Genomic DNA, 25514 nt, shown 5'->3' with positions numbered 1-25514 from the left:
TTAATTGAAATATTTGTTTAAAAATGAAAACATTTAGCTAAAGTTTTGATGGGCGATGGTTTATAATTTGAGGCAAACACAAATTTTAACTTGATAATGTTGCCAGTATTTTCACTATTTTATTGATGCCATTTTCTTTTGACATATACAGAATTTATTATTCCTACTCATTTATGTAATTTTTTTTCCCTGATAGTTAAAACTATCAGAGCTAAATGATATGATTTTAGAATATGAGGGGCTTTTTCAGCTATCTAATAAAACCTTTCATTTCAGAAAGGAGAGACCTAAAGAGGTCTCAGAGGAGATAATTGTATCAGTTGTAGCCATTGATGCTTATTAGAGGTAGGGCCTGGACTAGACCTGGTTTTCCTAAATGGAATTTTCCTAAATGGAATTAAAAAGTGGAAATTTTTTTATCAAATTTTTTTATACAATAGGCGAAAAACAAAAAAACAACAATAAAAAAACACAAACCAGCAGTCAGTATTGAGCTACAGCAAGGTCAATTTCAGGACAGGAGTGTTCAAGTTCCAGAATGCCATTAACAAAGATATTCCTGGTGTTTCTGTGGGAGAGTGATCACATCTTCTGGTTTTCCCTAGCCAGAGATTAATAGAAATTAAAATTATATTCACATTAGCAAAAATCATGAATTACCTAGTAATACTTCTAATAACGTATCTGGGACCTGCATTTTAAAACAGAGAAAAGAATATACGATGTATATGTAAAAGAGTTGAAATGGAAATAGTTATAAATGTGGAATTAATGAATAATTCTTCCTGGAATGAAAAGCTGACTTGTATGAAGATGTCAGTTTTTCTCAAATTTATTTGGTAAACGCAATTTTAATTTGACAAAAGAACAGTTCTGAAGTTTAATAGGAAGACAGTTGAAAGAAAAAGTATTATAGAATACAATTTGTCAACTTCCTCCTCTGGTATACATTGAAAATGATTAGACACTGTAGAGTGAGTGTGTCAGGTGTTTGGGTTAGAAGCAGATTTCTGACTCTTGGTTACTGTGTGACTCTGGGCACTTTGCTTTGCACTCTAAGCCTCATTTCCTCAACAGTATAATAGAAACTATATTAAAACTAAAATCATAAGCTTGGAGAAGGTTAAATGAATTCATACATGTAAAGTGCTTACCTTGGCACAGTTATAATTCTCAGTATATGTTGGCTAATATTCTTATTATTAATATTAAAAAGTAAGAAGTTGATGAAATATGGAAAACAGTAAAGAAATAAAAATATTCTAGAAGTTTATTCCAAATTGTAACTTATTATAAAGAATGAATAACAAACCAGTAATTATTCAATAAAAGGGGAAACTGACTAGCTCTTTGAAAAAAAAACATTACTCTAATTTTTACCTCATACTATTGGAGAAATAAATTCCACCATGACTAAACACTAAAGTGTAAAATAAGCAAACAAAATCATCAAATATTAGTAGAGACTATAACTGAATATTTACCTGATTGATGGATAGTATTCTAAGCATAACATTGTTTTATGAAATCATAAAGAATAGGCTCAAAAATTAAAATTAGAATCTAAGCAACAAAATAGAAAAAAAATATGACTTACAATTCCCAGGATTATGTTACTTCATTAACCATCAAAGAAATTCAAGTAATTACTATACTGAAATATTTTTTTTTTACTTAAAATTTAGCAATAACAATGTTAAGTGTTTATGAGAATGAAATAAGATTGTGACATATAAATTGTAAATTGATGCGAAATTTTGGAAAGTAATTCGACAATAGATAAAGAACCTTAAAATCATTCTTAACGGGTGATAGGTGCATGTGTATGAATAAATGTTATCAACTATTTTCTCTGGATTTTAAGATAATCATTTTGTTTCTTACATTTTATAGTCTCCATATTTTCTATATAAAATAGGAAAGTTAAAGTACATTAAAAGTAATTCTAATAAGAATAAAAGTTAACCAAGATTTTGAAGATCACAGGCTGTTCACTTCCGTTTTATTTTTCCTGCATCGCCATCTGGTGTCCAAAATGTGGATAACTTCATAATTTGTAATTGTACTGCTTGCCATGCAAAATTGTAAGTTTTTAAAATTTAGATAATGCATTTAAACTAATTACTTTATATAATATAAATTTTTCTATAGATTATTTATTGTTAAATTATGTTAAGAAGTTTACTCATATTTTACAATTTGAAAAAATGCCCATGTTCCAAAGGTCTGGATTCGATCTCTTGTTTTTGCTGATCATCTACAGTTTGAACTCTCAATTTTGCACTATATATATCTTTCCATGCAAAAAAGAAAGGAAATAGATTAGAACAATATTTCAAAAACTAAAGAATTATAAATTATGTCAATTTTGCCCCATAAATAACGTTTTATGACTAAACAATGTACAAAGTACCCTAAAGTAAGTCTCCCTGTATCAGAGTTTAGAATCCATGGATGATGGAAAGGAATAGAAATTAAAAGTATACTGAATGGTCAGACAGATATTCAAAATGCCATTTCTTTTTTTCTTCAGTGCCAACTGAAAGAATATTACCTCTAATTTTTTTTTTTTTTTAATTTTTAAGTTTTATGGTAAAACTACTTGAGCCCACCAATCTTTTCAAAGGTTGGTGCTTCATGAACGTGTATTACAGATACCATTCTTAGACAAGGTTGCTTTCCAGGCACTTGATGCTTTGACTTATGCTGAATATCAAGGCAGTGCCAGCATTTCATCATTTGTATCCAGGTTAATCCAAAGAGCAGCAGAGCCCCCATCTCTCAGGAGTATTTTATGAAGTGACTTCTTACTCAGTAGAGGATCAGAAAATAGATATTGCCTTTACAAATCCAAAGGTTTTGAGAAATTAACAGTTTGTTCTGGACCTAAAGTATCTTTTAATTTGACATGTGTACTTGACTATGATATTTAATAAGAATGTTTTTAGAAACATCAAAATTTAATGTTCATGGTTATCTGAGAGACTGTTTTAAACATTAAACTGATGTTTGAAGGGCTCTTGTATCATCCCATTAGTGAACTTTATTTAAAGCTCACTAAAGCTGATATTTTATTTATCTTAATTGTTTATCTGACTCTTTCTCATGAATCTAGGAATCTATTTTCATTTCAATATTAAGTATACTAATTTTTTTACTAAAACAATTTTTTAAATGATAGAGTTGCAGTTGATTTGACATCTGTTTTGTGCCAGGCTCTACGCTACATGTTCTACATACATCTTCATTTGACTATTTTAATGTTTATTTGGACATTTTTTTTTTATATTTATGAATGTATAAGTTTAACAACATATTGTAGAGCTAAAATACGATTACTACACTAATAAGTCTATAGTTTGCCTATTGATCAACATTTTACATCATCTTTTAATTTTCTTAAACTCCATTTATTTAGTAAGTCTTTATAACATACTTATTATATGCCAAGTACTGAAAATGCAATGGTGGGGTAGCCATTTTTTTTTTTTTTGACCATGTGGGCTTCTAATCCAGAGTCAATCGAGATACCATACAAAGAAGTATGATGTTATTACTGTAATGTGTAAGAAAGAGCTATATGTAGGCCTAGGAGAGTTTATGATAGAGTGACTTGACCTAGTGAGGGAAGGTCATGAAAGCCTTTAGAAGGAAAGAATGTTGAAGTAAGTAGAAAAACCAAGTGTAGAAGAGAGGGAAAGTGTAGGCAGAAGGAACGGAATATGTGAAAGAAGTGAAAGGATGTCCAAATGCTGAAGTAGAGATGCAAAGTCCTTCGTGATTTCTACCCAGAAACTCACATAACCCCACACACCTTCCTTTCTCAGATGCTGGCAGAGATTTTCTTCAGCAATGCCAATAAGGGACTTACTTGGTTGAATTTTGGAGGGCTCAGGAAAGAAATCTGTGTGATATTAGTTTGGATTTCTGACTCCGTAGGGTTAGTTTAAAAATATAATTTTAAAAGAAGTATTTTCTTAAAATATGACAAAAGCAGGGCTCTTTAAATCTACTTTCCTTAATTATATGCTTTTTCAAAGTTTTATAATGATATGTTATTAAACTTTTGCCCTAAGGTTTTTAATATATATGTGGTTTACATATTAAATGCATGGTTTATAAATTAAAATCCAGACACATGTTACCAAAGGCTGCAATTTCAGTTTATGAAAATAAACCCATTCTTTTTTTTTTCTGTTCTAAAAGCAGGTGAGTATAAAATGTCTGTGAATATATACCTCTCTAATTTAGAACTTTTAAAATTTCTAATTCTTTTCCTTAGGAGAATAAGATTTGCTATAGGGATTTATCCTTTGTAAGTTATTCCTTTCTCTGCATTATTTATGTTTTATTATGAATATAATTATAATATTTCTATTATACACTACTGAATTTGTATTTAATAAATTGAATTTACATTTAATCAGTTTGTGTTGAAGTAATTTAATGAGATGCTTCACTTTTCTGTGTTAAAAGCAGGTCAAGGCCAGTCAGAAGACTCAGGGCAATACATTATTCAGTGTTCATTTTCTGCAGAACTTGTAATTTTATCATGATTCATGGTTTAACTAAATCAGTTAATAACATTTCCTATAACCATATCTAATAATTCTCTAAGGTTAGATGTTTTAATATATTGGTAAATTATTTTTCTTTACTTTCTAAAATGAGAATTCTCACATTCTTTTATTTTCAAAATGAAACATAGGTTAAAATTGTGTCACATTATCAAAAAATGTAAAAGTGATGAAAGAGGAAGAGGGAGTTAGATTTGGATCTGAAGAGACTAAGTTTTCACATTCAAACTTATATAAAACAGTAAACAGATATTTCCACCTCTTTCTATTTCCAGCATCATTTTCTTTGTTCACTCTTTCATATCAGTCTTCTCTTGCTCTAATGACCATTCATTTTAAAGAAGCCTTTCCTTCAACCCAGGTTCACCTTTACAGGTATCACCCTCTTTTCCTTCTCTGCTTCCCAGTCAACGGGCTTTGAAGACAGGCCTCCACACATGCTGTAACTCCCCATTGTTCTTCAGTGCATTCCACTGGGTTCTGCCCCCACAGAGACTGCACATAGCATGGATGAGTTCAGTAAGTCCTCATCTTCTCTGTCTCCGAAATGCAATGTCTTCTTCCTGAGACTTTTTTCTCTCTCTCATCATCCAGGATGGTCCAGGCACCTTATTTTTTTCTCACCTCCATGGGAAGGAATTGAACCTTATTTACTTTTCTCAAGAGCTCCTCTTCTACTTCACCTTTATTTCACATAGTTTTAAACCAAATTTCTATGCCGAAGCTTTTTCTAATCTCTAACCAAGACTTCTTTTGAGCTTCATGCTTTAAATGTTATGATTTGTTGACATCCCATTTGCATATCTCACTTATATTAAAAACTCACCCTCACTTGAACTCTGCACTTCTCTTCCCTATTCCTGAAGCATCCCTGAACCCATCACTTCTCCAGTCCCTGGCCATTTCAATGACCCCGTTGGAAGCTGGCAATCATTCACAATACCACCACTTGCTTAATTCAACCACATATGCAATCCACCACCACGTCCTATTGATTCTTCCTCCAAAATCTGGAATTTCTCCTTTTCTGACCATCTCTACAAATAAAGCCATTTTACATGTTCCAGCTAGGTTACTGCAGCAGCCTTCTAATTATCCCCACTCCTTCTGTATTTTGCTTACTTTAAATCCATTTCTCAAACAACAGCTAGGGTGACCTCTTAAAATTCTGGATTAAATTATTTTACATTCGGCTTAAAATCTTTCCATGACTTTTTATTTGACAGAAAATAAAGTACCAATTCTTCATATTTCCATTAGATGCCTGCATGATCTAGCTCCAGCCTCCCTCCCTGAACTCATTTTATATCATTTGTCCTCATATGTGACTGAGCTAAACTCCTTCTTTATGTTTCACTAAAAGGCTCCCATACCCTCCCCCCACCTTAGGGCCTTTTTAATGTTGTTCTGTTTGCCTGTAATATTCTTTCTCCATTTTTTTTCCCCCAGAAATCTCCCCTAACTGCTCACAGTCCAAATTAGAACCCATTCCCCTGATATTGTCTTCTAGAGCATAATATTATGTTGCTTAACAGAAGTAATCATAATTTATTGTAATATATTGAGAGCTTGTGTGGGACTAGTTAAAATCCCAGACTTTTGCCCCAGTGCTCGTCTGAATTCTATCTATCACTTATTTAGTATGTAACTATGAACAAATTACTTAACCTCTATGCTTATTTCTTCGTGGATAATAATAACATCTTGCAGGGCATTTGCCAAGAGGAGATTAATATTTATAGAGTGTATAGTGAATGCAGAACATAGTAAACGCCATATAAGTGCTTATATACATACAAACATACATATATGTGTGCACAAACCCAGTTTACTTAATGTCGTCTGAAGGCACAAAACTATTACTTGCCATAATTCTTGAAATAACAGACTAATAGTAAATATTTGCTTAAAGGATTGTTGAAAAGTGCAGTGCACCTTATAATTAGGCTTCCATGATCTTCAGAGAAAAAAGAATGATGCATTGTATTTTTAATATATATTAGCTTATAAAATAAACTTTTTGGCTTGTAATCCACCTATCGAAATCATTTAATTATGTTTTTGATATGAGACTATCTTCAACATTTAATGTGTCTAGCCTCCACTTCCTAACAAGTATATTTTTATTATTCTCATTTTGCCAATATGACAGTCTAGGCCCCAAGAGCCTGAGGGAATTCTAAAAATAGCAGAGTTAATAAATGATAGCATGATCCTACTCATCTTAATATCCAGGATCTTATTGCAGTCCTCCTGTTCTTATCTTTTTTGGAAATAGCCAGTGAACTATGTGAATACATTTTATAGGATTGGTGAAATTACGTTGGTGATCATTCTCAAATTTTCGGTTTGGGGCAGGTGTCATTGGTGTTTATGTTCTCTCCTCCTGTAGCCTCTGTTGTTCAGGCCCTCATCACTTACAGCAATAACTCTGTAATAATCTTTCGCCCTTTGTCTTGCCTCCCTGATTCCACTATAGTCTGTATATCACCTCTAGATTAATAGTTCTAGAAAGCCACCAGTTGTTCTTCACAGTTTCAAATTGCTTTCCTGCTTTAACCCTCATAGGAAAACTCTACTCTCAAATTTCTAAATTATTAAACCTCTGTTTCTTTAATTCGGTCTACTATCTTTCCATCTAGTTTGCCCTTAGGTGAAGCAAGTAAAATATTCAGTTTTTCCCTGTATCCTGCACAGGCATTATCATATCATTTCTGGTTTCTGAATACATTTCATTATTTATTAGACTTTTTCATATTAATGCTCATGAAAAGTGATAGCTAGTAGGGACTTCACATAACTCAAATCCCAAATTTATAATCAGGGAACCCAGGCTTCAGGAGGTAAGTGACAGGCTCAGGATTACAGTATGAGTTGGAGCTTAGGTGAAAGTATTGCTTGATCCTTAATGCACTTTTATTACCAATCTATTCCATTTTCTTTTTTGAAAGAGAAAGCAGTGCAACAGTATTGAGAATTATAAACAACAAATTCAACAAAAATTACATCGTTGATTTTAATATTTATATATATATATATTTTATCTTTTGCAGTTTAACAGCAATGCCCAGGATGTAAGCTGTTTTCAGCACCTTGTGCAAGCAAATGTAAGAAACAAGAAAGTGTTGAAAGATGCAGTAAATAATATTACAGCAAAAGGAATCACAGATTATAAGAAGGGCTTTAGTTTTGCTTTTGAACAGCTGCTTAATGTAAGTATCAATACCATCCCCTTTGCTCTTTTATTATTGAATTATAGTAGCTGAATTTCAATATCCTCATGGTTACTGCTATCTAGGAGAAATAAAGGTGCTGTTTTTCATTTATTTAGAAAACAGATGTGTCCAGGCAGTAGAAATCTTCAAACTACTTGTATTTCTAAATACAAAATTCAAAAAGCATAAAAAATGTAGATTTCCTTTTAGATCTTTCTTCTCATCTTTTTTTACACTGTTTAAAAACACATATGGAAAGTTATTAATACTGTATAAGCACTTAAAAATTAGTTTGTGTATTTAGATCATTTTTTTCTTATCTCAGTTACTACAGTATTTATCTGGAAACTTGTGCTCTTAATCATCAAATGGTTGCTGGATATATTTTAGTTTTAAACATCTAGTTTGAGTCTTTAAGTTGTTCCTAAATGTATAAAAAAGTTCAAATTGTAGACATTAAAGTGACTAGGAAGATAAGTTCCAGAGCAGGAATTCCTTCCTCAGAGAAGATTCCCCTGAACAAATCACCTATCGATGTCTAGAGCTAGACTGTTAGACTCTGGCATGCCTACTGCCTGCCCCATATCATAGTGGGTATCTTACTGTGGACTGTATTTTCAAATGGCCATGTCATCTATGTCACTTTCAACTATTTAAAAGTAGGAGCCATCATTCAGTTTTGAATCTCTCAAGACACAATATTATCGCTACAGTCAAGAGTGTGGACCTACTATCTGTGTACCTTGGTTTCCTCACTTATACAATGGGGATACCATAGCATGTACATCAGAGGGTTGTGAACAGGATTGTTTATTGTTTACAGAATCTGACACATAGCACACCTCATGTGTATGTAAGTTGTTGGGCTGGTGTTGGAGTCATAATCATTGTTATTATAATTAATGACTAGCACATGGCTGGTGCAGAGTCAGCTCATAATTCCTATCATATTTGCTGAATCACTGAATAAACTCTTACATATGGTCTTCTCTGCAAACCTGACTTTGTTCCCTAAATGACTCTTCTAAACAGTTTTCAAGATGCCCGATTAGTTGATTCATTCATTTGTTCATTCAGCCAATGTTTATTGAGTGCCTCACAATTTCCTGTCACAGTGCTTGAGCTGGAATTATAGAAGTAAATAAGACCGTCTGTTCTCAAGAAGATTGAGCATAAGGCACTAAATCATTACTCTTAGTACAATGCATTAGGGCCATTACAGAACATTCAGAGTGTGTTTACTGGAGCAGCATGGAGGGACTCGACTTACCCAAAAGAGGTCAGGAAAGTATGGCATAACTTTGGAAACAGGATTTTGAGGAATGAGTAGAATCTAGGGAGGTAGATGAGAAAGGTGAAATCATTCCAGATAAAAAGAACAGCATGAACAAATGCACAGAAGTATGCCAGATAAAGTGGTACGTTGCAAGAATTGCAGGCAGTTTGGCATGGCTGGGACATAGCCATATAGATGCAGTGATGGAAATGGAAAAACCATGAAGTCTCAGTTAGTAAAGTCTTTAGAAGCAAACAAAAGTTTACGGTATGAAAATGACATGGTCTAACTAACGTTCTAAGTTAAGAAGCTATTGTAGAAATCCTGGTATTGGAATAGAAGTGAAGAGATGTTAAAGAGTGACTTGGTTACTGTGTTGGGGAAGAATTTTCTGAGAAGGGGAGGGGATTTGGGTGACTATAAATTCTTTGAACTAGAATACTAAGTGGATGATGGCACAAGAATCTAGATAGAGGGAATGTGAGAGTAGAAAGAGCTCAGTTTCGGTTATGTTGAGTTCGAGGTGGTGATATTTATTAGATGCTGTAAGATAAGCAAGTGAGACAGAAAAGCAAAGAAGTTCAACAGTGCAGTTTTCATGAGAAGTTATCTTTGGTAAAATGTGCATGTTTTATTAAGTGATGCATGTTTATAATAAAAAAAATGAAAGCTCAAAACTTTGAAATTCAAATATAATTGACCATTAGATTGAGATATATTCTTTCTGTAGTAAAGAAATATAATTTTTTAAAATAAAAATTATTTTTCTCTTGAGTCAGTAATCGCGTTTTCTAGATCTTGGCATTTTAATTATTCTTAGTATTGTTCATTTGCTTCACTTCATTCCCTCCTATTCCAGGGTTTAATTGTGAAATGATAAGGGGTCTCAGGCCTAATGAACTATCGCAGAGGCAATCTCATTAGAGAAGCCACATTAACTTTAAGATTCATTACTAGTTACTAATAAAATATAATTTTACTCCTATTGGCCTCTAATACTGCCTTTACCACAACTGTATATGATTTTTAATGTCTCAATTATTCCTAGAGTAAATCTCAGCTGCTCTGCTTTCCACATGCCCTTATGTATTGCGTTTCTTCATTTTAAAATAACTTTCCCAAGTGTCATAGACTGCCTTCTTTAAAGTTGAAGCATATTTTGTTATCTCTTTTAAACACATCTAGTCTTATTATCATACATGCCATTTCATGTTTTTTTGCTTATCCTTATAAGGTTTACCTTTAAGATCACTGAAGCAAGTATCAAATAGAATTAGACATATCATTTATTACATAATAAACCTTGAATTAAGATTTGAATTAGTCTTCAGTACTATTACATAAAATATTATCAAATAAATTGAGATGCATTTTTCAAAAAAATTTTTGAGTATGTATATGTTAGATGCTGTGCTATGTGCTGGCAACGCAGGGATACAACAAAGCAGTTTATGAAATAACATATTAAAGTAAGTGACCAACTCTACTCATCATAATTTTATTGAAATAGTCAAGTTCTTTAATTAATTAGTTACAAGCCAGTTAGGTATAATTGTCATGACTGTGTGATCTTTAGATAATTTCAAATCCACTGAAAAGTTGTTGTGATGTACTTAACTCTAAGTCCTAGAAGGCTACCCATGTTGAAAACAAAACATTTCTTTGTATCCCTTTTTTGTGTGTGTCCTAGTATCTATTTCCCCTTGAAAAGATTATTTTAAAAAATATACAAATGATCAGCAAGACCCAGTGTGCTAATTTATACTGATATTTGCATTCAAGAATAGTAACACCTCCGTCACTTTCAAAAATGAAACCAAGTGGGTAGGGGAGGAAATGTTGACTTGAGGAGTTAATGGTTTCTTTGAGGAGATGTGTTCTATAGAGTTAGATATATTAATCTAAATTTCTAGAGGGGGATTTAGGCAATGGAAGGTAGATGTGAGAGTTAATCCCGTTTGAATGGTTGTAAAGAAATGGTCAGAAAGAAAGGTAAAAAAAAAATAAAAATGAAACCAAGTCCTGTTGTAAAAACTTTACTTATTTTATGACTTTTAAGAAACAGTCCTTTAGGTATATATTATTTTGCCCATTTTTAAATATGCAGATAAAAAAGACAAATTATCAGAAAAATTAGTTTTAGTTAAGGGATTTCAACACCTTTCACAAAAGTATCTTGATGATAAAACATGTAACTTTTGTATAATCATATTTTCAGATGATTATCTTCAAAGATAAGAACCATGCTTAAATGGGATAAATTATATTAGTTGATACTTATGTTTTCACAATGTTTGGATAAAAGCTTTAACTGCCAATGTTCTAGTGACCTAGTCAATGTGGTGACAGTATATATAACAGAATCTTGTTATCAACAGAGGAAAATGTTGTCTTAATTAACTTTTATAACAAGAAATGAGGTTTATCTTATTTGAAAAATAAGATAGAGTGTGGACCTTAATAAGCTTAAACAAACAGGAGAATTAATGATTAAAAAAAAAAAAAAAACTATAGTAATTTAAAAGCCAAAACTGTGCTGTCCAAAAGGTTAACCACAATCACATGTGCTGTTAAGCATTTGAAATGTACCTGGTCTGAATCGAAATGTTTTAAGCAGAAAATACACATTGAGATTTGAAGACTTATTATAAAAGAAAATAATATATCTTATCTCAATGAATTTTATATCAATTCGTATTGAATTGATAATACTTTAGATGACTAGGTTAAATAAAATATTAGAATTAATTTGAAGTATGTTTTCTTTCTCCAGTGTGGCTATTGGAAAATTAAAATTACAAATTAGGTTTACAGCACTGGACTGGAAGTTTGACATTTTGAAAGAAGCCGAACATTCATAAATTGTGGTATCTTTTATTCTCAACACTTTCACAAACATATTTGACAATAGTAGAAAGGCTGGGATTATAATTTCAGATCTCAAAGAAGTCCAGCTTTCTAAATTAATTGTTTGTTTTAGTGGTCCTTTGGTGCTAATCCATTGTTCTCCTATGTTTGACTCTTCAGGGATCTTATAGAAAGGTTAGGAAAGGATTTTACTATTGGAATTTAGTCTTTCAGAATTAGAATATGTGTGGCGGGTTGAGAGAGGATAGAAGGATATTCTGGGAACAGGTATGGACATTTATAAAGATGTGAAAGAGAATTGGGTGTTAGGGATCAGCTAAGAGTTTACAATTTAAAGTGAATCAAGTAGGAATAAGGAGGGAAGAGAGGGACAATGTTTGTAAATAGATTGAAAATATAAGTGAAAGGGTATGTACATTTTTATCAATATAATTTATTTTGGTATAAGTGAAATGTTTGTAAATAGATTGAAAATATAAGTGAAAGAGTATGTACATTTTTATCAATATAATTTATAAATTGTAGGAGCATAAAATTGACATAATAACCATTAATTCCTTTAAAATCTATTTGTTAATCAACCACTGAGAGGTTATTATGTGCTAGGCACTTTCCCAGCCAAGGAAACACTGAACAAAAAAGACAAAACTTCATACCCTCATGGTACTTACCTTCAATGTGGGAAGCCAACAGTAAGCAAACAACATATGTACTTTATATATAAAGGAGTGTAAAATCCTATAAAGAAAAATGCAGCCTGAGAGGAAGATTGTAATTTAAAACGTACTTTTCAGGTATGTCCTCACTGATAAGGTAACATTTGATTAGAGACCTGAAGGAATAAGATCTGTGGAGGTCTGGGGAAAGGTGGGGGTGAAGGAGAGGCCCTGTGTAGGGGTGGGCCTGGCCTGATCCAGGAACTGGTTTTAGAATACACTAATCGGGCAGATATTTTATTCATTACTTGCAACTTGTCCATGCTCTTTCATATGCTTTACATGTTCTACCTTTTATTGTGAATGATATACATTTTCTTTTTACAGTATAATGTTTCCAGAGCCAACTGCAATAAGATTATCATGTTGTTTACGGATGGAGGAGAAGAGAGAGCCCAGGAGATCTTTGCCAAATACAACAAGGACAAAAAAGTGAGCGCAATCTTACAGTATTTTATTTTTAATATTTGTTTAGGTGGTATTTAAAAAGAGATAGTTAGGGAGGGACAGTGAGACAGATTAAAAACACTGGTGGTGCCAATTATAAAGTCATACAGATCCTGGATTATAAACCAAGGTCTGAATTACAGAATCATTAAATATATATTTATCAGATTCATTAGTAACTTATGACTAATTTACTAATAAAATAATTTTGACCTGTAGAATTCTATTTGATTCTTCTGAATAAATTCTATATAAGAAAATGTTATAGGAAAAGAGAAACCAGAAGAGAGTAGAAAAATAGGTACAATTTAAGCTTTTCTGGGATAAATTTATGATATTATTTAATTATTAATATAGTAGTACTAAAATTTCCTATAGACAAAAGATTATCAGCACAGACGTTATTTTGGAGATTTACATATAATGCAATTTATAACAGCAAAACCTATAACATCATTTGAAAACCAGTTTCTTTAAAAAAAATATTTTAGACAAATCTTTTTTATAGGTATATTAGTTCAATAAGCAAAGAATGTGAAGATGAGTATCTTAAGGTTGGAATATATTTGTTTCATGGTTGTTTGACTTCAAAGGAAAGTATTGTAGAGGAACCAATTCTGAAGGTTCACCCATGTAACGGAACCTGCTGTCACTGTAGAGAATACCGACTGTAACAATTTTTTCTGGCAGTCCTACTGTCAGCTCATTTCAATTTTCTGATTCCACAACTGGTAAGAGAACAAAGATTCTCAACTTGGTTTCTTATAATGCTGAGGATACACACACACACACACACACACACACACAAAAGTAATGATAAATTGTAAGCTGTTTCTTATGTTTCAAAAATTCCAACAGAGTTTATACATTTATCCAGAAGACTCTGCAGAGTAAAATGTCAATTTGCTTTGCTTTTGATTGGAATTTGACCATTTAGAGAGTTGTAGCTCATCATTAGCTCTACTGGATTGTTTTATATACATTGGAGGAATTAAACAGAGAGAGAAATATATTAATTAATATATTTAGACAGTTTTTCAGGAAAGACATTGTAAATAATAGAATACAGTATTGATGAAAATTTTTGGAACACTTTGAAATATTCTGAGGTGCTTTTTAGCCTGTGTGTGATCTGAATATGATCAAAGAATTGAAAACATATATACACACAAACTTCAAATTAATCACAAATCTTTTTAATACTCAACTTTCTGAATACTACATAAGCTATAAGTATGTCATGTGACATAAGTTTAATGCAGGGGTTAACATGCTTTTTCTAAACACCTGATTATTTTAATGGTGAAAAGTCATTTCTTTTGGAAAAAAAGTTGGTAAGTAGACTGAACTGTTGATTGTGAATACTTTCCAATGACAACTTGATTTTATGAATACTTTTCAAAATTATCATAATTAAAAGTAGTGGGAAGATGCAGATGCATTAACCTAAGATATAATGTACATTACTTATTTAGTAACTTCTACTCATTGTTCCAAAGTCAGGGCAATATCACCCCTAGAGGATATCCGTGATACTCACTTCCCCTTCAGGCTCGTTTAGATACTTGTGCCCTGATTCCACAGCACACTGTATGGAGTCCTTTGTGTCCCCCACATTGTTCTCTACCCATGGGATCTCTCCTCTGACCCTGTTTGGATTACAAGGTCCTATAAGACTGGGTCTGTGTCTGTTTTATGTCCTAAGGAAAACAGTTATATTCTACTCTCTATTTTCACAAATTGTTCAGTTAATTGAATAAATGAAGAATTCACTAGTTTAAAGTCATTTTTCTATGTATACATCCTAAAATGTCCAATCTAAATATTATTATCTCGAAACACTGCTTCTCCTCCCCTTCACATTTTATAGGAACTAAACTTTTTAAACAAAGGCATTTAGTGACATGCTAAACCACATATTAAATGATTCATATTACATTTACTTTTGTAAAATGGATGAATCTAGTCATATTCAACAATACTGCTGGTTTTTTAATTGATATATTTGCTGCTGTGCTTTAAGGGCACATACCCTTTGTTAATGCCAAAGCAATTTTAAAAAATAAGCAGTTAGCACTTAGTTTTTATGATTTTAAAATAAATGTTATTTTTATCATAAAAATTAACATATTCTTGGAATTAAGTACTTTATTTCTGTGATTCTAATTCCAGTGGCTACAGGAAAGTTCTGTGATACACAAAAACATACTTATATTCCTACATATACAGATATAGCCACACAGATTTATATCTATTTAAAATGGGCATCCCCTCTGTCCATTGTATCTCTAGGAACAAGGGACCCTGTGTGTAACTCTGGCATGAGCTCTCTTACATAAAGTAGTATGAGTAAAAGCCAACAAATGGTTGAGAAGTAAATGAAGGATGAGGAAGTCGAAATCAGAACATAAACTATTTTTTCTAAAATCTTTGAAGCTTCTCTAAGAAATATTGTGAAAAAAAATATGGCAGTTGACTCGGAGTCAAGACATCTGCACACACACGTATGTGTGTGTACATATAAATTTTTTTAAGATGAAAGAGCTAATTAATTATCACATTTATAGGTTAGTGAAAGGGTACACTGATAGGAAAACTTATTGATATGAAACAGAGAAAAGATGGAGATCTTTGAAAGAGGAGGGATTGAGAGAGATACAGATCACAGATTTCTGAAGTGGACAAGTGAGAATTATATTTCTAGAAACATTGTTGCTCCACATTTAAAATGTACTCTACTTTCAAGTTTGATAGCTTCCCACATTTTCCAACATGAGAAAACTTTGTTAAACAAACAAATATTCATCTCTTGGTTTTTGCATGTTCTGTATCCACTAACAATGAAGCTAGATGAAAGCAGACAACCACTTTTAATTCAGTTACACCTTTGAGTGTATTTGTATTTTGTCCAGACAACATTTACATAGTTAATTGTTTATGTCAAGGACACATGTGTGCAATAATGTGTATATATGTACATACTAAAATTGTGTATATATGTAGAGAGATATTTTTTTAAAGCATCTTCAGATACAGCTACAAATAATTGTGGACAAACTGAGGAATCCATTCTAACTTTCCCTTCTCACTCAAACTTCCCAACCTTCCACCCACCCTGTCTGAGGCATTTGCAGCCCACAGACACTGATGTGGAAGATAATTGTCTATCTTTGTCATCTGAGGATATGTATGACCAATTTCATACCTGCAGAATTAATATTTGTTACATAATAAATTTATCAACTCATAATTTCAATAGCCACATTATCTTTCAAATAATCAATAAGTAAAAATGAAATTCATTAGATAGATACAAATTTTCAGTACTCTTAAAAATTATATATTTGATTATAACTTTATTTTAAAATACACTCTTTAGAAGTTTATTTGTAGCTTAAAAACATCAATATTACAAAGTTATAAAAAAAGTTTGATGTTCAAAAAAAATCTGCAAACTACTCTCTGAATCCTACTGTTCCCCCAAGCCTCTTGCTTGGCATTAATGTGGCTGTTTATTGCTTCATTTACACTCATTTTTCATCCAGATGACGTTAGAAATCATTCAGAGCACCCAGGTAGGTGTGATGAGGTATGTCCAGAGAGCTGATGAATGAAGCTGCAGATAAACAGCACAATTTAATGAGGCCAAAAGGTTTGAGAATTAGAACAGAATGTTTGGGTTCTTTTGTGAAATGTATTGCTCTTGGGAATGAATAGACTTGATTATAGATAGGTACAGTTTTAAAACTAAATCCATTTTAATCTCCTCGCACAGCTGTTTCAAATTAAAATGCATTTACTTTCTAATCTTTACCTGTAGTAATGCCATTCCTTAGGGCTCACCCATGTGTATGAGACGTCCTTAAAAATGGTGCCAAAAGTAAAATGAACTCTATCACAGAGTCCAAACAAATGAATAAAGAAAAGTAAAACCAGACACAATGTTGAAAGATAATTCCCAGGCCTACCAAAATTAAAGATAGCTGCTTTTCTGTAGAATAGCAAAGGGATTGGTTAGCAATACATACCTAAGATTCTAGCCAACTAGAAAATAGTTCTCTGATTCTTAGTTCTCAAAATTAATCAAAAAATGAAAAATTAAATCAAAATTAATAAAATGAACATTTCAAGATAACTAGTAAATTGAATAGGAACAAATGAAAAAAAGCATATGATAGATGTGGAATAATTTTCAAAATAAAGAATTCATAGCTAAAGTTATAATTGTCTGAAAATATATGCATTATTTAAATTCTTTAAAAAACAATTGGAAAAGTCTTTCCTAGTTTTCTGTCAAATCCTGAGTTGAGAGACTATAGCCTTAAAAAATCTAGAGCAAGTCACAAATGGCTGAATCTGCCTATGTGTTTTATATAGTAAGTGAAAATTGTCAAGTTTTCAACAGATGGTAGGAAAAATTACTTATGGAAAATAATTACCTTAACTAATGTCTCTGTCTTCTTCATAAGACAAAGATGAAATCTTCGTAAGAAATGTTTGAACATGATAATGAAGGGCATTCAGACTTGTAAAATTATTTAATACTATTTAACACATGCAGTGCTTCTAAAAAGTTTTATTTTGGATATTTTGGTACTTTCAACAGTTTCTAAAAGATTTTCAGCTTTAAGTAGGAATTATACCTTTGTTCATAAAAATCAAATATATTATTTATGCTGGAGTTACTATATAGCTGAAAACAATAATTACAAAGTATAATGGTCCTGCCAATAGAGAGAGTATTAATTTAAAAAGCAGGCTGTGTGTGTGTGTGTGTGTGTGTGTGTGTGTGTGTGTGTGTGTGTGTGTCCTCCTCTCTAACACATTAATATATTTTTTTTCTTTGAATAAAATTAACATTGACAATTCCCAGAATTAAGAAAATCTACATTTTCTTAAGGTTTGACTATAAAATACTTCTGTGTATTTTATAGTCTTTAATATCTAAAGCAAATCTAATGAAAAATAAGTTTAAGAATTAATCAAGCACAAAGTATATAATATAAACTTTAGAGTGCAGAAGATGCACTTGAATTAACTTCTAGGTAGAATTGTACCACCTACAATTGAGATTGCCCATTGTTTGTGTTAAGACATACCAGAAAAAGCACTGTGTTCTGCTTTTCTTGTGGCTGCTTTCTTAGGTTAAGAATTCTGCATACAATATATCTCTGCAGGAGTGTCTTCCTCACTCAATCTTTCTAGAGATTTCGTCTTTCCCCAGAAAGCTGCTTTACCATTCTCTATGTTAGCATTCTGTTTCTTCGTTTTCTTTCTTCCAGATTACCCTTTTTTTATTATTTTACTTATGTATTTGTTTACTTTTTATTTCAGACTCCTCTCTCTTATAAGCTCCATGAAGGTAGGGGCTGTGTTTGTAAACCGACCATTGAACCCTCAGAGGCTAGCACAGAGCTTGATGCACAATAGTTGCTAAATATTTACTGATATGTTCAACTGATACATATCAGTAAATATGCAATAAATATGTACTTAAGGTAAATTATAAGAAATTCACAAATGTCAGGAAAAACTCAATAGCTTTGTTCTTTTAATAGAAAATCATTTTTTCAATTTTTTTTTATATTTGGAATGTTGAGTAAAATTGATGTTCCACTCTTACAGATAATTTTATAAGTAGGGAGGGCTTAAGTTTATATAAAAATTGATTGCATTGATGACACCTTTCCATCTAGCACATAGTTTGTCATGAGTATTCTCATTATTAGTGTCAGTGAAATATTTGGCGTTACTCAAGAATAATATATTAAATAAATCACTCTATCGCATTATTTTATGATATCTCAACTGACAGTAGTCTTTTCAGAGCTACAAATTTCTTGGAAATGTCATGTACTCATAGCTTATTCCTCCTTTATTAAGTATTATAAATGTAGGCAGAGGGAAGAGGAACTCGAAATTACTTCATTATAACCTGATAATGTGAGGGGAATTCATTATAATTGTTGTTAATAAATTAAAAATACCAACATAAACCCAAGGCATATATTTACATTATGCACCAACATATAAGACATGTGAAAGAAATATCAGCTTGGTTTTTTAAGATCATGTATGTACAACCTAGATGACCATTGCATTTTGTTTTCCTGTTTAGAGTTGTTTTGTATTGTTTACTTAAATCTAACAGATATACATTAAATTCTTGCTTCTATCGGACCCTTGGAAATACCACGTAGACGTATCTCATATGGACACAATCACATTTAGACAATATTAGCCTCTTTTCTTTAGAGCTTATTGCTAAGTGTAATAGAGTGAGCCAAATTTGTTCCTCTAGAAAGGTATTATGTTGAGTTATTTTAAGTTCTTCTTGAGGCATGAAAGGCTAATGTCCCACTATTGGAAAATGCTACCTCATTGAATAGCTTGACTATAGAAGACAGTGTGGTCATTATTTTCATTGTTGTAATAATCATCACCATCTTCATTCACTACCATATTTATAGAGGTAATAATTTTTCATATAATGTAAATGATTTACATGATCATTTCATTTTGAACTTGATTAATCATATGATAAAAGTATTTTTATTACCATCAGCCTCATCCCCTTAACTGAGAAGTTAAGTAACTTGTTGAAAGTCTTACAGCTACTAAGTGACAGAGTCGAGAATTTAAATGGTCTACGGTCCAAATTTCATAACCTTATGTGGAATGCGACTGACTAGTCATCTGTCTTTCTCTTTTGGGGAGCCCTGTGGCTATGCCAATCATTTGCCCACCCAGGAGCCTTCCTTCTAATAAGACAACAGGATTTTACCACTAGGGGACATGTTCCTCACAGCCTTAACGGACTAAGATGGATTAATCTAAACCATCAAAACTTTGCAGGCTGCAAACTACCTTACAGATCATTAGACCTTATAAAATAAATTAAGTGTGAAAGGTGAATTCAGACACTTTTATTTATTTTATAATGCTATAAAACTAGAGATATAGGTTATTCAAATGCTCTGGATTCTGATATATTTGTGAGTTATGGAAACCACTGTAGAATTTTCTCCTAAAATATTTAGTCCAATCTAGTATTTTTATAGGCTTAATGCCAAAACGTTTAGTACAAATAGTAAATTAATAAAACCCATTTCTGACATCATTTTTCTAACGTGTTTCGATAGCTGAAGTTTTTATTTTAGTTTTATTGGCTTGCTTTCTTCCTAGTCTCATTTCCATTTTTCCTTGGAGATTTGCCTATTGTAAATTAAACTTGAACTCTGGGTAACTGATAATTGTTGAGGTGACAGTTTCCAGTAACTGTTCTGCTGGGAAACGAGAAATTCCTATGGCTTTCTAAAATAGGTTGACCCTGTGGCTTTGGAAAAATCTTAATTGACGACAAGTATTTTAGTCTTCAACAAACAAAACAAAATAAAAAACAGATTAGCAGAAGTCCAGAAGTGTAGGATAAAGTTATAAATCATTGGTATAATGTAAGAAACAAATCAGTAATATATTTTAAATAACTGAATTTGTTGTTAATTAAGTTTTCTCTGATCAAGTAAGCCAGCCTTGATATTTCAACTTTATTTTATTAAAATTATATTTTGTTTAGAGAAAAATTGGTTTTTGAAGCAACTGAAGGCCAAATTGTGTCAGTTTGAGGACTGATTTTTAATTTTTTTAAGTTTAATTTTGTTAAATATGCTGTCAAATTTCTATTGCTTCTATGAATATGCTTATAAAACTAAACATGAGTCAAGAATTATGAGAACTGTTTTCATTCTCTAGGAATAATGTATTACGTATATGGTATGTGTTAAGGATACTTTATTTTGCCTGCAAAGGTCTATTTAACTCCATTAATTAAGTATGAATAACATAAAAAAAAAAGATTAAGAATTTACCATGATGTAATGAAACTGCCCAGATTACAAAATGCAAGACAACTACCAGCCCAATTTTGACTCTGCTCTATTCTAATGAAATGATTTATATGTCAGTTGACATGACATGTGTCTTAGACCTCTCTGGTAAGAAGTTGAGATCACTCATTTGGCTTTTTTTTATTTAAGAAATATTTATTTCTATTTATGTCTAAGGTACTACAATAGATGCAATAGATAAAATAGTACGATCTTGGAACTATTTTAACCTAATCCAATGTTTATTTAGCAGTACTTTCCATGTTATTTCTGATAAAGACCTGAGTTCCAGAATTTTGAAAAATATTTTTCAAAGCCATCTATGACTATAATGTCTCATATGTGAACCTCACAGAAGTAAATATTTTGAAATGAACCTATCTAAAATACAAATTAGTTGAAGAACACTAAGCAAATTTTCTAGGATCGTTTCACTTAGAACAGAAAGTTCCCAGTGTGGATTAGTTACATGAATCTAGTGTTGTGATTATAAATGTATTATGAAGCAAAAGTAAAGGAACTTTTTCTCTACAAAAGTTGACTTTGTCTTGATGTAGAACTGGTTTTAAGTAATTTGTTTAACTGAGACTTTAGATGAAATATATAGCTTATATTTTGTATGTCATTTTAATTGTCTTTATGTAAGACCATCCAAAGACACTAATAAGAAAAGAACTCTCAAAATACACATCTACGAGAATATAATTTTCCTTGATTTTTAAATTGTGTATATTTCAAAGACTGCTTTATTTTTCCTTTAGTCAAAATTATTGCTAAACAAGAATGGTAAATTTACAAAGTGAAAAACATTAGAAGAATGGAAGGATAACAATCATCTCTGTAGATTTTAGCATCTGGAGTTTTAGAGTTAGTTCATTAACTGTTCCACAGGGTGGCAGTAATATAGTATGGAATAGGAGGAATACTGTCTACAAGTCCAAATGGAAAGTTAATGTGAAAAAAATAATCTTTTAAATTTTACTAATTTATTATGTATGTACACCATAAAATGTGTATTGAACATGTTTATGAAATCAATTAAGTTAAACATTTATTACATAATTATGTAAAATGTGTAAAACAAAACCAGATTAAACATGGGTATGGCGCCTGGGATTGAAATAATTTTCATTTGGGGGGTGCTGCTGGGTACAGTGAACTTTATTGACGGTGTATGACAAGCTAAAACTCCCTGAGCCCCTCCACTACTCTGGGGAGTTTGAGGTGGAAATTGGAGGTCAGGAGATTATCAGTGTATCAGAGGATCAATTTGAGGCAAGGACTCTCCGGTAGCTGAGGGCTTCTCTTCTTCTCACTAGGGCTGGTGGTCCAAGGCTCTTACTCCTTGGAGGCCCTATGGACCATAAGGTCCACCACCCTATTGCTGTAGCCAAATTCATTGTGATACAAAGACAAGAGCTTGAGGAAGTGGTCATTGAGGGCAATGCCAGCCACCAGCTTTGAAGGTGGAAGAGTACATATCATTGTTAAAGCTGCAAGAAACAAAGCCTGGTCCTCAGTATAGCCCAGGATGACTTGAGGGGCCCCCTGATACCTGCTTCCCCGCTTTCTTGATGTCATCGTACTTGGCAGCTTTCTCCAAGCGGCAGATCAGATCCACAACTGAAACATTGGGGTAGGGCCCTGGAAAGCCATACCAATGAGCTTAGCATTTGGCTCAGGGGTGACCTTGCCCACAGCCTTAGCAGCACTGATAGAAACAGGGTTGATGTTTTGAGCAACCCCATGGCCATCATGCCACAGCTTCCCAAAGAGCTATCCATGGTCCTCTGGGTGGCAGTGATGGCATGGATTGTGGTCACGGGTCCTTCCACGATTCCAAAGTTGTCACAGATGACCTTGGCCAGGAGGTGAAGCAATTGGTGGTGCAGGAGGCATTACTGACAACCTTGAGGAAGTTGTCATACTTTTTATGGTTCACACTCATCACAAACATGGGGGCATCCACAGAAGGAACAGAAATGATGACCCTCTTGGCTCCACTCTTCAAGTGAGCCCCAGCCTTCTCCAAGATAGTGAAGACACCAGTGGATTCCACAACATATTCAGCACCAGCGTCACCCCATTTGATGTTGGTGGGATCTCGCTCCTCGAAGATGGCAATGGGCTTGAAGATGGGCTTTCCACTGATGACAAGCTTCCTATTCTCAGCCTTGACTGTGCCTTTGAACTTGCTGTAGGTGGAATCATACTGGAACATGTAGACCATCTAGTTGAGGTCAATGAAGGGTTCATTGACGGTGATAATATCCACTTTGACAGAGTTAAAAGCAGTCTAGTGACCAGGCGCCAGTACGGCCAAATCTGTTCACTCTGACCTTCACCATCACATCTCAGAGTCACTGCTGGCACTGCACAAGAAGATGTGGCTCTCTATCAAATGGGAGGAGTAGAGAGCTAATTTTTATATTGGAGAGAGAAATAATTTTTATATTGATTTTTGAGTAATTTTTATTAAACTCTCTCTATATATTTATAAAACTCTCAAATACAAATATATATTTATAAAAGCATTTCAGAAAATTCTAAGGTAATCTAAAATGATTAGATATATATGTGCATCTGTTTGGTGGGTATGTGTGTCCACCAAGAGAAAAATAAGCATCTTAGGTGTATTAGAAAGATTTTGTAAATATTGTAATGGCAAGGCAGTTGCAGAACTTACAAAAAGAAGGTTACACTTATAATTCTTAAGATTTTAGTAACCATTGGGAGTTCAGAAAATTTCAGAAAAAAAGGCCTTTAAAAAATGTTGACAGTAATGGAAATAAAATTTCAGAAAAATAGTACAAATTATACATTTGTTATATGAGAATTATTTAATCACTTAATGTAACATATTCAAGTGGCCAAGGACCTATGTGAAAAAGAAAAAAAGAAAAAAATGAGTACATTTTAAATTTATGAAATTATAATTAATTGTGACAGAATGTATACCATCACACCCAGCTCTAACCCTGAATTCTTTACTTTGGACTTCTCCAGGTAGGCAGACTGGGCGGTGGGGTTAGGTAAAACTTTCGTAATAAAGCAAAGCACTATTCTTTTTTTTCCCCACACTAGTATATTTTTTGGCTGATTTAAGTGTGTATTTGGACTATTGAATGAATAACCTCAATCAAAATAATGACATGGTATTTGTCTAAGTGTAGCTTCTGTTATTAGAAATGCTTGCCTTCCAGTGACACAGATTCTTATTCATTTATTTCTTTTTTCTGAAAAGTATTTTATGGAAAATATTTTACTAGAACACTATTGTGTAACAGGAACAACTGGACAAAGCAATGCTTTAAGTTGAAAATTGGAGACATGCTTTCAAATGTTAATTGTGAAAAAGATCCCCATGTGCTTTCTGGAGCATCTGTATTTTTTCCCTGTCCTGAGTTCAAGTGATAAATGTTTAGGGTTTGGCAGCTAAATTGAATTATCAGTAGGGTGGCCACCCTGTTTATAAAATATTTCCATGAGAAGTAAGTTCAACTGTATAAGTAGTAATACTCCACTGAAGTATATAGACAGCCTAAAAAATGACCCAATTGAAGAACTGAAGAAAATGAAATAGTTGCATTTTGAGAAAGAGAAAGGGGGGCAGGATTGGTGTCACTAACTTCTATCATTAACTTAGAACCAGTAATGGTCTCTACAGCTTGAGGTGATTGAAACTCAGCTGTGTCCACCAAATGGCTCCTTACATAACTAGCTAAGTCAAACCTAGACTGCTTAAGGGTGGCTCACATAAAACTTTACAAGTGAAACAGCAACATCCCCAATGTACATTTCAGAGCAGGGATTGTTATGATGTGGTTTCTGTGTGGCCAAGACAAGTGAAAGAACAGAGAACAGATGTGAAATCTCTTTTGAGATTTGTGCTCTGTGGTCATGTGGAAAAGATGAAACAGACAAAACAATTAGAAAATATCAATTCAAACAATCGACATGAATTAGGGAAAAGCTCTTAACATAGTTCAAACCAGAATACAAAATCATGGAAAAGTGATTTTCTACATGTTTACCTTTAGAAAAAGCTAAAATGTTGAACTTAAGATATTGGTTTTTTTAGATTACTTAATGGATAAAAATCAATACTTGTTAAATAGGCATTTTATTAAATACTTGTTAACATCATTGAATTTATGCTTTATACTTTTATAGTCTTTAAATTCAATGGCTTCCAATAACTATTTAAATTTAAATTACCATAATTTAAAAATCATCTCAATTTAAAAATATGCATGTTATATAGCATGTTAGAAAGTCATATTTTGGATCTCTTAAAATTCTGAGCTTAAAATATTTATATATGCCAGTCATCTTTTATAAAAAATAACATATAATTAACATAATCATATGTGTGCATCCAAAATATTTCCATAGTGCAAAAATAGCGAAACCATCACTAAATTTAGTTGCCTTAAATAAGCAGCTAATAATATAATGACTTTCTTTCTGTATACCTATGAATTAGGGAAATTTACTCTCTTTTCAGTGACTAGGTATATGGATAATGT

The 25514-nt window shown here is 32.4% G+C and overlaps 1 protein-coding gene and 1 pseudogene across 1 annotated transcript in view; one reads left to right on the top strand and one right to left on the bottom strand.

Moving 5' to 3' along the window:
* The window catches only part of LOC105295536 (voltage-dependent calcium channel subunit alpha-2/delta-1), a 205835-nt gene that overhangs the window by 96899 nt on the left and 83422 nt on the right, over positions 1 to 25514 (top strand). Inside the window, exons 8-9 of the mRNA XM_023533631.1 lie at positions 7631 to 7789; positions 12980 to 13084. Of these exons, the coding sequence (XP_023389399.1) occupies positions 7631 to 7789; positions 12980 to 13084 (264 nt within the window). The remainder of the gene's footprint in view (positions 1 to 7630; positions 7790 to 12979; positions 13085 to 25514) is intronic.
* On the bottom strand, positions 22324 to 23249 carry LOC105295522 (annotated as a pseudogene).

The sequence above is a fragment of the Pteropus vampyrus genome, unplaced genomic scaffold, assembly GCF_000151845.1.
Source record: "Pteropus vampyrus isolate Shadow unplaced genomic scaffold, Pvam_2.0 Scaffold107, whole genome shotgun sequence".
NCBI classification, from domain to species: Eukaryota; Metazoa; Chordata; class Mammalia; order Chiroptera; family Pteropodidae; genus Pteropus; species Pteropus vampyrus.
This window is presented reverse-complemented; position numbering and strand designations above follow the sequence as displayed.